The 16,331-nt window shown below is 43.3% G+C and overlaps 1 protein-coding gene across 1 annotated transcript in view; it reads right to left on the bottom strand.

Annotated features, from left to right (window-relative positions):
• The window catches only part of LOC132832891 (zinc finger protein 501-like), a 66,688-nt gene that overhangs the window by 49,268 nt on the left and 1,089 nt on the right, over nt 1-16,331 (bottom strand). The window contains exon 2 of the mRNA XM_060851094.1: nt 11,616-12,813. Within this exon, the coding sequence (XP_060707077.1) occupies nt 11,813-12,813 (1,001 nt within the window). The 3' untranslated portion in view covers nt 11,616-11,812. The remainder of the gene's footprint in view (nt 1-11,615; nt 12,814-16,331) is intronic.

Genomic DNA, 16,331 nt, shown 5'->3' on the forward strand with positions numbered 1-16,331 from the left:
AATGCTAATCACTACACCACCCACGAGGATCAAGTATATATTTGCGTCTTGTTGGTTCTTTCACCACCTGCCAATTATCCAGTCCACAGCTATGCCCTTTAACAGTGGACCAGCTTGATTGGTAGTGCTGCTGCTGAGCCACTCTTGGTGGCAGACTTTGAAGCCCCTATCCAGAGTACATTTTGTGCCCAAGCTACCCTCAGTGCTTCCTCCAAGTGTTGGCCAACATGTAGCAGTACTGATTCATCAGCTGAAGGAGGATGGTATGTGCTAATTGCCCATAACGTTTGGAGTCAATGCTGAGGACTCTGAGGGCAAATCCCTCCCAATTGTATAGCACTGCTGCTACCCCTGCTGGATCCATCCTGCTGGTTGGACAGGGCATATCAGCGATGGTGATGTCTGGGGCATTTTCTGTAAGGTATGATTCTGAGTATGACTATATCAGACTTTTGCTTGATGAGTCTGTGAGGCAGTTCTCCCAACTGGAGCAGTAGTAAGTAGAGTTGAATTTGCAAAGTTTACAGTGCTGTTGCTGGCACTCTTATTTCTGGTGTCTAGATTGCTGTTGGGTAGTCCACACTGTTTCATTTCCTTCCTGAAAATTTGTAAAGATCTGATAGCACTGAGTATGTTGTCAGGCCATTTTGGAGGAAACTACATTGTTGTGGGTCTGGAATCACACGTAGGTCTGACCAGGTGAGGAAGGCAGATTTTCTTCCCTGAAGGAAATAAGTGATCCAGGTGAATTTTTATAACAACTAACAATGGTTCATGCTCACAATGGACTAGTTTTTAATTCCAGATTTATTGATTTAATTCCAACTTTTTTTTTGGCAGGAATCTGTATTCTCTGGACTTGCCCACGAGAAGAAATAGTTTCCATCAATCAATTCTGTCTGATGATTTTCCTACTTTTAACAACAAAGCCTCAGAATTTAAGTTTTATGACTTAGTGCCTTTTCCTGCCTACTCCCTGTAACCCCTGCATAGTCATTTTCCAAATAATAAGTCTGTGATTATTTGGAGAAAAATAAAACACTGTAGATGGTGGAAGACTGAAACAACCACAGAATGCTAGAGACACCTTGCATCTGTGGAGGGGTTAGGAGAAAGAAAAGGGGCAGCACGATGACCATTTCTCCATTTGTCTGCGTGGGTTTGCTCTAGGTCCTCTGGTTTCCTTCCACAGACAAAGATGTGCAATTAGGTGAATTGGCCATGCTAAATTGCCCACAATGTTCAGGGATGTATAGGCTAGGTGTTAGTCAGGGGTAAATGTCGAGTAATAAGGGGATGGGTCTGGGATGGATACTCCTCAGAGGGTCAGTATGCACTTTTCGGCCTGTTTCCACACTGCAGGAATTCTAATTCTAATTCTTAAACTTTGTTGCTTCACAAAAATATTCCCAGGCACCGGGTTTAATTTGTTTTAAACTTGACAATTACATTTACATTTCCTGCATTCCTGGTATTTTACTCTTTTTATATGCTGTCCATTGATCACTTACATTTACATATCTTCCACTGTTGCTCCAGCCCTAGTTTTGACAATATTCCCTTTCTGTTCCAAAAGCTGATGGGCTATGCAATACCTTCTTTCCTTGCCACATGACGTGACTGAACAGCACATGTGAGCTCAATGGCAAATCTCTCAGCAGATCACCATTTATTTGTGAATTATTCAAATAAGATGACTTCAGAATCTGATAGTAACAACTCAGAGACAGTTAACCCCTTAGAGTAAGAAAAGGCCCAGGAGATGAATAGTAACTCATTCTGTTCTTAGAACATAGAATATTACAGCGCAGTACAGGTCCTTCAGCCTTTGATGGTGCGCCAACCTGTGAATCCAATCAGAAGCCCATCTATCCTAAACTATTCCATTTCATCCACTCGTTTATCCATGTACCATTTAAATGCCCTTAAAGTTGGCGAGTATACTACTGTTACAGGCAGGGCATTCTATGCCCCTACTACTCTGAGTAAAGAAACTACCTCTGACATCTGTCCTGTAGCTATGACCCTTCAATTTAAAGCTATATCCCCTCATGCCAGCCATCACCATCCAAGGAAAAAGGCTCTCACTGTCCACCCTATCTAACCCTCTGGTTAATTGATATGTCTTAAATAAATCAACTCTCAACCTTCTTCTAATGAAAAACAGCCACAAGTCCCTCAGCCTTTCCTCATAAGACCTTCCCTCCTTACCAGGCAAAATCCCAATAAATCTCCTCTGAACCTTTCCAAAGCTTCCACATCCTTCCAAAAATGTGGTGACCAGAACTGTGCGCAACACTCCAAGTGCGGCCGCACCAGAGTTTTGTACAGCTGCAACATGACCCCATGGCTCTGAAACTCAATCCCTCAACCAATAAAAGCTAACACACCATAAGCCTTCTTAACAACCCTAACAACCTGGGTGGCAACTTTCAGGGATGTGTGTACATGGACACAGAAATCTCTGCTCATCTGCACTACCAAGAATCTTACCATTAGCTCAATTCTCTTTATTCCTGTTGCTCCTTCCAAAGTGAATCACCTCTCACTTTTATGCTTTAAACTCGATTTGCCACCTCTCAGTCCAGCTCTGCAGCTTACCTTTTGTCCCTCTGTAACCTGCAACATCCTTCAGTACTATCCACAACACTACTGACGTTAATATCATCCGCAAACTTACTGACCTACCCTTCTACACCCTTATCCAGCTCTTTTCAGAAAATGACATACAGCAGTGGATTCAAAACAGATCCTTGGGGTACACCACGAGTAACTGAACTCTAGGATGAACATTTCCCATCAACCACCACCCTCTGTCTTCTTTTAGCAAGTCAATTTCTGATCCAAACCGCCAAATCACTCTCAATCCCATGCCTGCGTATTTTGAGTAATAGCCTACCATGGGGAACCTTATCAAACGCCTTACTGAAATCCATGTACACCACATCAACTGCTTCACTCTCATCCATCTCAAAGAGCTCAATAAGGTTTGAGAGGCACAGCCCAACCTTCACAATATTGTGTCCACTATCCCTAATCAACATATTCCTTTCTAGACGATTATAAATCCTACTTCTTATAACCTTTTCCAACACTTTACCCCAACCAAAGTAAGGGGTCTATAATTATCAGATTTGTCTCTACTTCTCTTCTTGAACATGGAGATAACATTTGCTATCCTCCAGTCTTCTGGCATTATTCCTGTAGACAATGACGACATAAAGATCAAAGCCAAACGCTCTGCAATCTCCTCCCTGGCTTCCAGAGAATTCTACGATAAATCCCATCTGGCCCAGGGGACTTAGCTATTTTCACACTTTCCAGAATTGCTAACACCTCTTTGTGAATGTCAATCCCATCTATTCTGGTAGCCTGTATCTCAGTATCCTCCTCGACAACATTGCCTTTTACCAATGTGAATACTGACGAAAAATGTTCATTTAGTGCTTCCCCTGTCTCCTCAGACTCCACGCACAACTTCCCACTATTGTCCTTGATTGGTCCTAATCCTTCTCTCGTCATTCTTTTATTCCTGATATACCTATAGAAAGCTTGAGGGTTTTTCTTGATCTTATCTGCCAATGACTTTTCAAGTCCTCCCTTCTGGCTCTTCTTAGCTCTCCCTATGGGTCTTTCCTGGCTAACTTGTAACTCTCAAGCATCCTAGCTAAGTCTTCACATTACGTCCTAACATAAGCCTTCTTCTTCTTCTTCTTCTTGAGAAGAAATAAAACTTCTTTCGTAAACCACAACACTCACGTTCCACCACTTCCACCCTGCCTGTACTTATCAACAACACACAGTAGCTGTTCCTTGAATAAGTTCCACATTTCATTTGTGCCCATCCCCATCTCACGCATCCTAAATTTTGCCTAATCACATCCATAATTGCCTTTCCCCCACCAATAACTTTTGCCCTGCTTTATATGTCTATCCCTTTCCATTACTAAGGTAAACATAACTGAATTGTGGTCACTATTATCAAAGTGCTTACCTACCTCCAAATCTAACACCAGGCCAGGTTCAGCACCCAGAACCAAAATCCAATGTGGCCTCACCCCTAATTGGCCTGAATACATACTGTGTCAGGAAACAATCAGGCACATATTGGACAAAAACTGACCCATCTATAGTACTTGAACTATCGTATTTCCCGTCAATATTTGGAAAACTAAAGTCCCCATAACAACTACCCTGTTACTCTCACTCATATGCAGAATTATCTTTGCTATCCTTTCCTCTACATCTCTGGGAATAGTTGGCCTCCGAATAGTTCATGTCCTTCTTTACAGTAGCTGAAAATGTGTTGCTGGAGAAGCGCAGCAGGTCAGGCAGCATCCAAGGAACAGGAGATTCGACATTTCGGGCATACCCGAAACGTCGAATCTCCTGTTCCTTGGATGCTGCCTGACCTGCTGCGCTTCTCCAGCAACACATTTTCAGCTCTGATCTCCAGCATCTGCAGACCTCACTTTCTCCTCCTTCTTTACAGTAAACAATGATACAAAATTCTTGTTAAGTATTTGCCCCATCTGCTGTGACTCGACACAAAGGCTGCCACACTGATCTTTGAGGGGTCAGGTGAATTGGCCATGCTAAATTGCCCGTAGTGTTAGGTAAGGGGTTAACGTAGGGGTATGGGTGGGTTGCGCTTCGGCGGGTTGGTGTGGACTTGTTGGGCCGAAGGGCCTGTTTCCACACTGTAAGTAATCTAATCTAATCTATTCTAGCCAGAGTTACCCTTTTGTCCTTAATGTATTTATTAAATCCCTCTGGATTCTCCTTAACCCTATTTGCCAAAGCTATCTCATGTCCCCTTTTTGCCCTCCTGATTTCCCTCTTAAGTATACTCCTACTGCCTTTATACTCTAAGGATTCACTCCAGCTATCCCGTCTATACCTTACATATGCTACCTTCTTTTTCTTAAGCAAACCTCAATTTCTCTAGTTATCCAGCATTCCCTACAAGTACTAGCCCTTCCTTTCACCCTAACAGGAATATACCATCTCTGGACTCTCGTTATCTCATTTTCCAGCCATCCCTTTACATGTGAACATCTGCCCCCAATCAGCTTTTGAAAATTCTTGCCAAATACTGTCAAAATTGGCCTCCCTCCAATTTAGAACTTCAAGTTTTAGATCCGGTCTATCCTTTTCCATCACTATTTTAAAACTAATGGAATTATGGTCACTGGCCCCAAAGTGCTCCCCCACTGACACTTCAGTCATCTGCCTTACCTTATTTCCCAAGAGAAGGTCAAGTTTTGCACCTTCTCTAGTAGGTACATTCACATACTGAATCAGAAAATTGTTTTGTACGCACTTAACAAATTTCTCTTCAGCTAAACCCTTAACACAATTGCAGTCCCAGTGTATGTTTGCAAAGATAAAATTACCTACCACAACCACCCTATGATTCTTACAGATAGCTGAAATCTTCTTACAAATTTGTTTCTCAATTTCCCGTTGACTATTAAGGAGTCTATAATACAATCCCAATTAAGGTGATCATCCCTTTCTTAATTCTCGGTTCCACCCAAATAATTTCCCAGGACATATTCCCAGGAATATCCTCCCTCAGTACAGCAGTAATATTATCCCTTATCAAAAACACCACTCCCCCTCTTATGCCTCCCTTTCTACCTTTCCTATAGCATTTGTATCCTGGAACAGGTCAGTTCTGTCCATCCCTGAGCCACGTTTCTGTGATTGCTATGATGTCTCAGTCCCATGTTCCTTACCATGCTCTGAGTTTATCTGCCTTCCCTGTTATGCCTCTTGCATTGAAATAAATGCAGTTTAATTTATCAGTCCTACCTTGTTCTCTACTTTGTTCTTGCCTGCCTTGACTGTTTGACTCACTCCTTTTCCAAACTGTACCAGTCTCAGTTGATTTCTTTCCTCACTATATCCCTGGGTCCCAGCGCCCCCACCTTGAGTTTAAATCCTCTCGAGCAGCTCTAGTTAATCTCCCTGCCAGTCGAATCGTCCCCTTTCAATTCTGGTGCAAGCCGTCGTTTTCATACATGTCATTTCCACCCCAGAAGAGATTCCTTCTAGGGCGGAAGTGACATGTATGAGAACAATCCAAAAATATGAACCCTTCTCCCCTGTACCAGCTCCTCAGCCACACATTCATATGCTCTATCTTCCTATTCCTACACTCATTAGCTCATAGCACCTGAAGTAATTCAGACCTTTATAAAGAACCTTTTTAAATTCCTGTCTAAACTTCTATATTATCCCTTCAGAACTTCATCCTTTTTCCTTCCTATGTCATTAGTTCCAATGTACACAATGACCTCCTGCTGGTCCCTCTCACCTTTGAGAACATTCTGCACCTGGAGATATCCTTGATCTGGGCACCAGAGAGAAAACACACCATTCTGATTTTTTGCTGCTGGCTGCAGAAACATCTGCCTGTGCCTCTGATTAGAGAGTCCTCTATCATAATCAATCGCTTGGAAGCCGATGTACCCCTCATTACTTTAGAGCCAGTCTTGATACAGAAACCTGGCTGTTGGTGCTACATTGCCCTGAGACTCTAACACCCCCTTTATTTTCCAAAACAGCATAGTCATTCGAGATGGGGATAGCCACTGCACTACCTGCTTACCTCTCCCACCTTTCCTGGAGTTAACCCATCAACCTAACTGGATCTGTGGCTTTTCTCCCTTCCCATAACTGTCAACCATCACACCCCATAGTTCTTTAAATTCCTCACTGCCTCTAACTGCTGCTCCAACTGGTCCATGTGATCCGGCAGGATTCACAAACAAACACACTTCTGGCAGACAGACTGATGGTCGTAAGTAATCCATATAGAAACATGTCTTAGAGTGAAGAACAAAGCAGAGACTCTATGAATCATGGAAAAGAAGAGCTCACTTTTGTGGGACAAGGTGAGGAGTTGCAATGCTTGGACAGTACTGATCAACCATTCACCACGCCCATAATATTAACAAAGCAGCAACCACCTACATTCATATAACACCTATAAATCAGTAAGGTGCCTCAGGTAGTTAACTGGAGCATCATGAAACAAAAACACTGATACCCAATCACGTAGGGAGATATGAAGTCAGATAACTAAAAGCACACTAGTTATGAAGACCAACAGTTAACTGACACACTTTGTTAAATTTAAACCAGGCAGTCTGACTCTATTTGTAAATGCATTGCCAAGAAATTAACCAAAGAATTTGTGTCACCAATTCTGTTTGCTGAAACAGGGCTGCAGTCTGTGTACACACTCCTGTTGTGTGTGTGAATACATGCAACTGTACATGTACTTTTAAAAACACACACATGCACTGCCACTGTGTTAGGCCTCACTGGGATACCGTGATGGAAATCAAGCTGCGAATTCCTGGAGCTGTACCAGAAGTTAAATATTTGAAAAGTTACACAGGATTCCCCAATGTATTTGTCTTTTAGACCATGGTTGACAGAAAGCACAGACCAGGTTTCTGCATGCAACAAGAATGAGAATTTATTACAAATAAATAGAATCTATCTGCAGATACTGCATTATGAACCATCAACAAATAACTAATATTGTTAAAACTCTATCCCTTTTTTCCAGTAACTCTCCTACACACACCCACCCAAAAAAAAAAGGTTATGGTTGGAGGTAAAGATGGCAAAACAGTTCAATCCCCAGAGTTCACTGTACTGATCCTCTCAGTTTGTTAGGACACGGTTCTTTGAACTACATTCTCCAGGGTTTTTCACTCACTAACACAGGGCAGCTGGTTCAAAACTTGAAAGGTCTCTGACTTACTTGCAAGAACAAACCAATATAAATACCGGAAGAAACATCAAAGCAGCGCTTCACACGAGGCTCCAACAGCACTGATGATGTTCCCTAGCCAGGGAACGAAACGTTTGCAGCAAAAACTTCCAGCTCGGCGAGCAGAACCGTAGTTAACCCCCCCACATTTGGAAGATTTAAACAATTCTTGGAGAAGCACATGGATGATGATGGGATAGTGTAGGGGGATGGGCTTAGATTAGTTCACAGGTCAGCACAAGATTGAGTGCCGAAGGATCTGTTCTGCATTGTATTCTTCTCGGCTCTAAACCTACAGCTTGAAGCAACTGAAAAGAGAAAAATAAATTGATTCTCTTTAACCGGCTTGAAATGGTCTTTCCCACAGAGTAAAGATGCTCTTTCTTTTTCAGGGATCTAATGGCTTTTCCCAAAATGCACACACCCATCATCTGTTCAGCTCCTTGGGAGCGAATCACATAGTTGTTGGCAGGCAGAAGGTCATTGTCATGGGACTAGCCCAGAGACCAATCAGCTATTTGTTGTCAGCCAAATCTCCATTTGTCCACACCCCCCAGCTGATCAGTAACTGGAATTCTCCCACTGAATGAGCAAACAGTTGAGTCAGCGGCACTTACAATTTGAGAGTCAAGTTATTTGCTCTTAAAAAGTGCTGTCGCCCTTCCACAATCCTTGGATTTTAAACCAGCCCCTTTCCCATTTCAATACAAAATCAAAAATACAAAAAAAAGTTTTTAAATTTGTTTTACTATCAATGTAGGTCAGTGAGCACATGGATAAGGGAAAACAGAATTTGTTGCAATGCAGGGATATAGACAGAATCTTGCATGGCTTTGGAGTTTATTGATGGTAGAATTGGAGAATGTAGAAAAACTAGGCAAAAGTGAGGACTGCAGATGCTGGAAACCAGAGTTTAGATCAGAGTGGTGCTGGAAAAGCACAGCAGGTCAGGCAGCATCCGAGGAGCAGGAAAATCGACATTTTGGGCAAAAGCCCTTCATCAGGAGTCTATTCCTGAAGAAGGGCTTTTGCCCGAAACATTGATTTTCCTGCTTCTCGGATGCTGCCTGACCTGCTGCGCTTTTCCAGCACCACTCTGATCTAAATGCAGAATGTAGAAAAAGCTTAGTTTAGATTATGAAGTCATAAAGGAAGGTTTCAGCAGATCAGCACAGGTTGCGATGGGACTGAGCAATACTAAATGGAAAAATATGTCTCAGGGTCTAATGGGACAGGAATTATTTACCTCAGACAGTTGCCAAAGAGAGAGGTGGAGTCAGTAGTCCGAGAATGGAGTTTGTGGTGGAGGCCTCAAAGTTCGAAAAAAACAAAAAGAAATGCTGGACTGCATGCTCACAACCCAAGGACCATCTGTATCAAACCTCCAGTTCTGCAGACCAATCCCCTATCCCTGGTGTCGCCCTTGTCATTGCACCCTCACTGTTAACCTTTGCATCATTCACAAAGTCATGCAGCAGGGAAACAGACCCTTCAGTCCATCTCATCTGTGCTGATCATATATCCCAAATTGATTTAGTCCAATTTTCCAGCATCTGGCCCATATCCCTCGAAACCGTTCCTATTGATGTACCTATCCAGATGCCTTTTAAACGTTGTAATTGCACCAGGCTTCACAACTTCCTCTGACAGTTTCTACATGTGAAACATTGCCACTTAATCCTTTTTTAATCTTTCCCCTCTCACCTTAAACCTACGCCTTCTCGTTTTGAACTCTGCCACCTGAGGAAAGGGACCTTGGATATTTATATTATCTAAGCTCCTCATGATTTTATAAACCTCTGTAAATTCACCCCTCAGCCTCTAACATTGCAGAGAAAATAAAAGTCCCAGCCTATTCAGCCTCTCCCTATAGTTCAAACCCTCCAATCCCTGCAACATCTTTGTTAATATTTTCTGAAAACTTTCAAATTTAACAACATCCATATTATAGAAGGGTGATCAGAATTGTACAGTGTTCTACAAGTGGACTCACCAATGTCCTGTACATAACATTGCAGCTCCTATCCAAAATGGAAAAGTTGATTAAAACTCAAGAACGATACAAACTAAGGGCTGAGGCATGTATGTTCACATGGTGAGCCAAGGGGAATAGAGGGAACTACAGAGATGTTCTCAATTGCTGCAACAATAGAAGCACCAGCTGCTCTGGCAGTGATGAATGAAGAGGTGGGGTGGGTGCTGTTTGCTCTGAACTTTTAACAGGACCAGGCAGGTTAAATATGGAAAGATGTTTCCTATGACTGCAGAGTCCAGGACCAGGGCTCACAGTCTAAAAATAAGGATCGGCCATTTAGGACTGAGATGAGGAGACCTTTCTTCACTTAGAAAATGGTGAGGTTGTGGGATTCTCTGTCACAGAAAGCTCGGAGGCCAAAACATTGAATGTTTTCAAGAAAGGGTTAGATATAGTTCTTTGGGCTAAAGGGATCAAATGGTATTGGGAAAAGGTGGGAAGAGTACTGAGCTGCATGATCAGCCCTGATCATTTGAACAGAGAGGCAAGCCCAAAGGGCTGAATGGCCTATTCCCGTTCAGTTCTTTTTTAGAAAAAGTAAAACAGGTGTCATTTTCACCTGCCTGAATACTCATTTAACAACTTTAACATTTTAACATTGTTTCTATTAGAAAATCAATTTTTTGGTCCATTGCTAAAATCAATCAAACCTCTCTTCCACATAACAGGGTGAAGGTTAAGCTTTGTCAAGTGAAACCACAAGATTAGAAAACTGTAATAACACCAATGAGGAGAACAACATCAACAAAGGTGTGGTGTGCACCATTTAGTGAATTAGCAGCTGGCTGAATCAAGGTTGATGGCTAGAGAGTTTCAGAGTGCAGAGGGTATTTCAGGGAGAAATCTAGTGTAATACTTAGTTGGTGGAAGGGTTGGAGTTCGTTGTACAGACCAAGAATTTCAAACACAAATGTAAGAGTTGGCGAACAGTCGAAGCAATGATTACACATAACAGCACCATGAGTTGAGCAAAAGTGTAAATGAACACGCTCAGTCGATTAGAAACAGAGAACATCAGTCCTCAACCATGACATTCACATCCTTGACAGCATCAGCGTGGCAAAGCTTTCATTTGCAAGTGACGGTACATTCGGGGAAGACGTAAGTAGAAGCTGTCATATATTTTGAGGAGTTAAGCTTGGGACGGGGCAGGATAGCAGGAAGGCTGTGAAAGCATTGACAAATTGGGAATATTCAAATGGGCAGTGACAGAAATGGGAGGTGGGGAATGCGAGACAATCTTGGACTTTGAGTGATAGGCAAACACATGCGTGAACCAATTGGGAAACATTTAGTGAACAGATATCAGTTACAGGTTGTTATCTAAGTGCTAGGATTGCGGGAAGAGTTAGAGGAACACAGACATTAGGAATTCTAACAGTTTAAATGCTTCCTAAGAAAGAATATTGAATGAACAGTTGTTGGTCACTCAGCATTCACATGGATATAATTCAGTAGAACTAGCTTGCATGTTCCTCTGTGAATCAGAATTGCAACCTTATAGTTAAGGTGCTGTGGAGAGGAAGCTTCAACTTTTTTTTCTGAAAATAGGAAATTTGGATGATTGCTTGAGACAGAACAGGAGGCAGGGCTATTGTGAAAAGTTGTGGCGTGATCAGGCTCATGCCAACAACACGCACGCACTATTTGCTACAAACTCTGACCCTTCATCGAGGTGCGGCATCAAAGGACATTTTGATCAATTGTCCCATTGTTCACTTGAAGAGTGGTCAATGCCCCATCCACCCAAGATCTTGAATGCTAGCTTCCCCCTCCAACAGTACTCACCTTGGCATCTGATCTTAACCATGAGAAGCAATGGGGCAGCAGGCTCAAGTCTCTGAGAAAGGGAAGCAACAGACTCTGTGATTTTACCACCTCAGTTTTGTAATGGCCGTGGAAACAAGGGAGACCAGAGTCAAAACACCGAAGCATCAAAGCAGCTCGCTGTGTCAGCAGAAAATGCACAGACTGCAAGGTGGAATTTAACCTAGCATGTTCGATTCTGTGATGTCGGTGTGCTTCGTTTGATGTTGCAGCAGGTACCTGAAACTTTTAAATCTCTTCGTGCAGATGCTGCATTTGAAAGCCTTCTCCCCTGTGTGGATCTGCTGATGCTGTGTCAGGTTACTGGAAGTATAAAACCTCTTGTCGCACAGCGAGCATTCAAATGGCTTCTCGCCAGTGTGGATTTTCACATGCTTGTTCAAGTTGCTCGATGTGTGAAACCTCTTGCCACACACTGAGCACTCAAACTTCTTCTCTGCTGTGTGGGTGCGCTGGTGCTCAATGAGGTAGCCCGACCGGTAAAAGCATTTCTGGCACACCACGCACTCGAACGGCTTCTCGCCGGTGTGAATCTTCTGATGCTGAGTCAGGAGGCTGCAGGTGTAGAATCGCTTTGTGCACACACTGCACTCGAAGGGCCTCTCCGCAGCATGGGCCTGCCTGTGCTGGATGAGGTTGCTCGACGTGTGGAAGCGCTTGCCACAAACAGCACAGTTGAACGGCTTCTCCCCGGTGTGAATACGCCAGTGTTTGCTTAGGTCACAGGAGCGGGAAAAGCGCTTGCTGCAGATCGCACATTCATGTGGCTTCTCACCAATGTGGACTTTGCGGTGCTGTACTAGGTTGCTGGACGTATGGAAGCGGTTTGTGCACACCGAGCACTCAAAGGGTTTCTCACCCGTGTGAAATCGCTGGTGTTTGGTGACCTCGCTGGACGTATAGAAGCGCATCTGGCACATGGCACACTCAAAGGGCTTGTCTCCGGTGTGAACACGGAGGTGTGTCCAGCAGGCTGGGCCAACGGAAACCCTTCCCACACAGTTTGCAGCGCAGATCCTCCAGTCCCCCACCTCCAGATGCCAATGGTCTGCGTCTAATCTGTCGCTGAGATCCCTGTCCATTGTTCTTGAGTGTTCGGCTTTCGTCTTGAAGTTCCATGTTGATCCTTCAATCCAAACTGCACGTGTACACACAGTGTCTAATCAGAGATGGAAAAAAGAAGTGATCAAACTCCTGGCTGTTTGTGGACATCAGGGTAAAGGTTAGTCAGTGAACAAGAGCAACAGAAATCACAGGAAACACTGCAACAAGCCCAGTAATCACCCTGGTCATAAAAATCTCTCTATTAAACTGTCTGCTTACTGTTTTACAGAGCAGACTCATTTTGGTGCAGGTCGCATGAATCAATACCTCTATACAGCTCATGAATCACCATCTCTGTTACGATACTGAGAATTGGCATCTTTGTAAAGACCATGTAAATCACTGTCACTGTACAGTATAGATTCCGTGAGCCTCCAGCATGCTGGTTCAGTGGTTAGCACTGCAGCCTCAAAGCATCAGGGACCCTGATCCGATTCCAGCCTTGTGTGACTCTCTGTGTGAAGTTTGCCCATTGGGTACTGCAGATGCTGGAGATCACAATCAAGATCAGCGCGGTGCTGGAAAAGCACAGCAGGTCAGGCAGCATCCGAGAAGCAGGAAAATCGACATTTTGGGCAAAAACCCTTCATCAGGAATCACTAGAATGCTGCCTGGATTAGAGGATATGAACTATAATGAAAAGCTGGACAAACTCCTGTGCGTAGAGTTGTATGTTCTAACTGGGCCAAGAAATGGCACATGGGCTTTAATTTAGATAAATGCAGGGTGTTGCATTTTGGTAATGCAAACCAGGGTAGGATTCACAATCAATAGGAGGTCCCTTAGGGACTATTGTAGACCAGAGATATTGGGGTACAGGATCAAAGCTCCTTGAAAATGGAGTCACAGGCAGACAGGGTAATGAAGACAGCTTTTGGCATCATCAGTCAGAGCAATGAACATAGCAGATGGGACATCTTGTTTGTAGCTGTACAAGACATTGGCATGGCTACATTAGAGTACTGCATGTGGTTCTGGTCACACTATGGTAAAAATGATATTACTAAACTAGAAAGAGTGCAAAACAGATTTACTAAGACGCTACCTGAACTGGAAGGATAGGCTGGGACGTTTCTCCCTGCAGCACAGGAGACTGAGGGCTGACCTTACAGAAGTCTGAAATCATGCGAGGTGTAGATAATGTAGATAGCTAACAGCTTTTCCCCCCATGGTAAGGGAGTCTAAAACAAGACAGCGAAGGTCTAAGGTGAGAGTGCAGAGATACAAACGGGTCCAGAGGGTAGTGAATGTATGGAACAGACTGCCAGAGGTAGTGGTGGAGGCAAGTATACGTTTATCATTTACAAAGTTGGACAGGTACATGGGTGAAATAGGTATGGAAAGATATAGGCCAAACTCAGGTAAGTGGGACTAGTTTAATTGTGAAAACTGGCTGCATGGACAAGTTAGGCTGCAGGGCCTGTTTCCATGCTGTAAACCTTTATAGGTACCATAGCTCTGTGCTGGCAAGGTTGTGTCTCTCAAACTTGATTGAGGTTTTTCTTGAGGAAGTGACAAAGATAATTGCTGGATATTGTCTATATGGATTTGCTACAGTCCATTGACAAAGTCCATTGTAGGCTAAGATGAAAAGTGAAGTTACATGGAACCCACTAGTGAGCTCATAAGATGGATACAGGTTCAATCCGAGAAGACAGTAGTGGTGGAAAGGTGTTTTTCTGTCTCTACATTTGTGACCAGCGGTGTTCTGCACAGATTGGTGATGGGACCCTTGCTTGTAATATCTACGATTGGAGGGGAATGCAGGTGACCTGATTAACAAATTTGAGGATGACACAAAGATTGGGGGACCTACAGACAGCAAGAACAATTGCCTGGGGAATCAGCAAGATATAGAAATGCTGGAGACTTGGACTTGGAGAAATGGTGGATGAACTATAATCTGGAAAAATGTGAGTGATACACTTTGGAAGATCTAATGCAGGAGCAAAGTATACAGTAAAATCAAAGAACCCTTAGTAGCGTCAACATAGAGGGATCAGGGTGTGCAGGTCCACATTCGCAGGGATCGTTCCCTCCAAGATACCAATATGCTACCACGTACACCACAAACTTTCTTTTCAGCAATAAACTTTGACATGACACTTTATCTAAGTACAGTACAAACAGTAATGTGGGGAGTTCTGATTACCCTGCTATAGGAAGAAATGTTTAAATTGTAGAAAAAAATTACAAGGGTGTTGCTGAGTCTGGAAGATTGCACTTATAAAGATAGGTTAAAATAGGTTGAGAATTTTTTCACTGGAGCAAATGAAGTTCGCTTGTGCTGCACAGTGGCTCAGTAGTTAGCACTGCTGACTCACAACGCCAGGGACCTAGGTTCAAATCCAGCCTCGGGCAACTGTCTGCATGGAGTTTGCACATTCTCCCCATGTCTGCGTGGGTGTTTCCCAGGCGTTCCATTTCTTCCCACAATTCAAAGACGTGCAGGTCAGGTGAATTGGCAATACTAAAGTGTTAGGTGCTTTAGTCACAGGGAAGTGGGTCTGGCCAGGTTACTCTTCAGAGGGTCGGTGTGGACTTGTTGGGCCAAATAGCCTGTTTCCACACTGTAGGGAATCTAATCTAAGTTGATACAGATTTATAAAATAATAAGTCATTGAAAAGGTGAGTAGCAAAGGTGTTTTTCTTAGGGTGGGGTAGTTCAAAACTAACAGGAATATTTTTAAGATGAGAGGAGAAAGATTTAAAAGGAACTTGAGGGGCAACTTTTTCACATGTGGAACCAACTGCCACAGAAAGTGGTAGCTGCAGGTACAGTCAGAATATATAAAAGACATTTGGACAGGTACATGAATAGGTATGGTTTAAGAGAGATCTTGGATGAAAGCAGGTAAGTGGGGCTAGTTTAGTTTGGGAAACTGTGTTGGCATGGAGGGTCTGTTTCCAAACTGTCTCTAAATATCTCCAATAACTTGGAGAATCTTGATTTCCCTTTCATAAAGCCTTAACAAATCTGACAAATCACCTTGAATTTATCAAAACGTCCTATGAAAGATGTTGTGAAAGTTGAAAGGATTCAGAAAAGATTTACATGGATTTTGTCAGAGTTGGAGGATTTGCGCTGTAGGGAGAAGTTGAATAGGCTGGGGCTGTTTTCCCTGGAGAAACGGAAAAACCCAGGGGTGACCTTGTAGAGGTTATAAAATCATGGGGCGCAAGGATAGGATAAATAGACAAAGCATTTTTCTCTGAGGTGGGAGGAGTCCAGAACTAGAGGGCATAGGTTTAGGGTGAGAAGGGAAAGATATAAAAGAGACCTAAGAGGCAACATTTTCACACAGAGGGTGGTACGTGTATGGAATGAGCAGCCAGAGGAAGTGGTGGAGACTGGTACAAGTGCAACATTTAAAAGGCATCTGGATGGGTATATGAATAGGAAGAGTTTGGTGGGATATGTGCCAGGTGCTGGCATGTGGGACTGGATTGGGTTGGGATATCTGGCCAGTATGGGACAATATGGACCGAAGGGTCCGTTTCCGTGCTGTACATCTTTATGACTTCTCTAATAAGTCTGTAATGTTTTCACTGTGGCGGCTGTTAAACTAACCG

Source organism: Hemiscyllium ocellatum, chromosome 35, assembly GCF_020745735.1.
Source record: "Hemiscyllium ocellatum isolate sHemOce1 chromosome 35, sHemOce1.pat.X.cur, whole genome shotgun sequence".
Lineage (NCBI taxonomy): Eukaryota > Metazoa > Chordata > Chondrichthyes > Orectolobiformes > Hemiscylliidae > Hemiscyllium > Hemiscyllium ocellatum.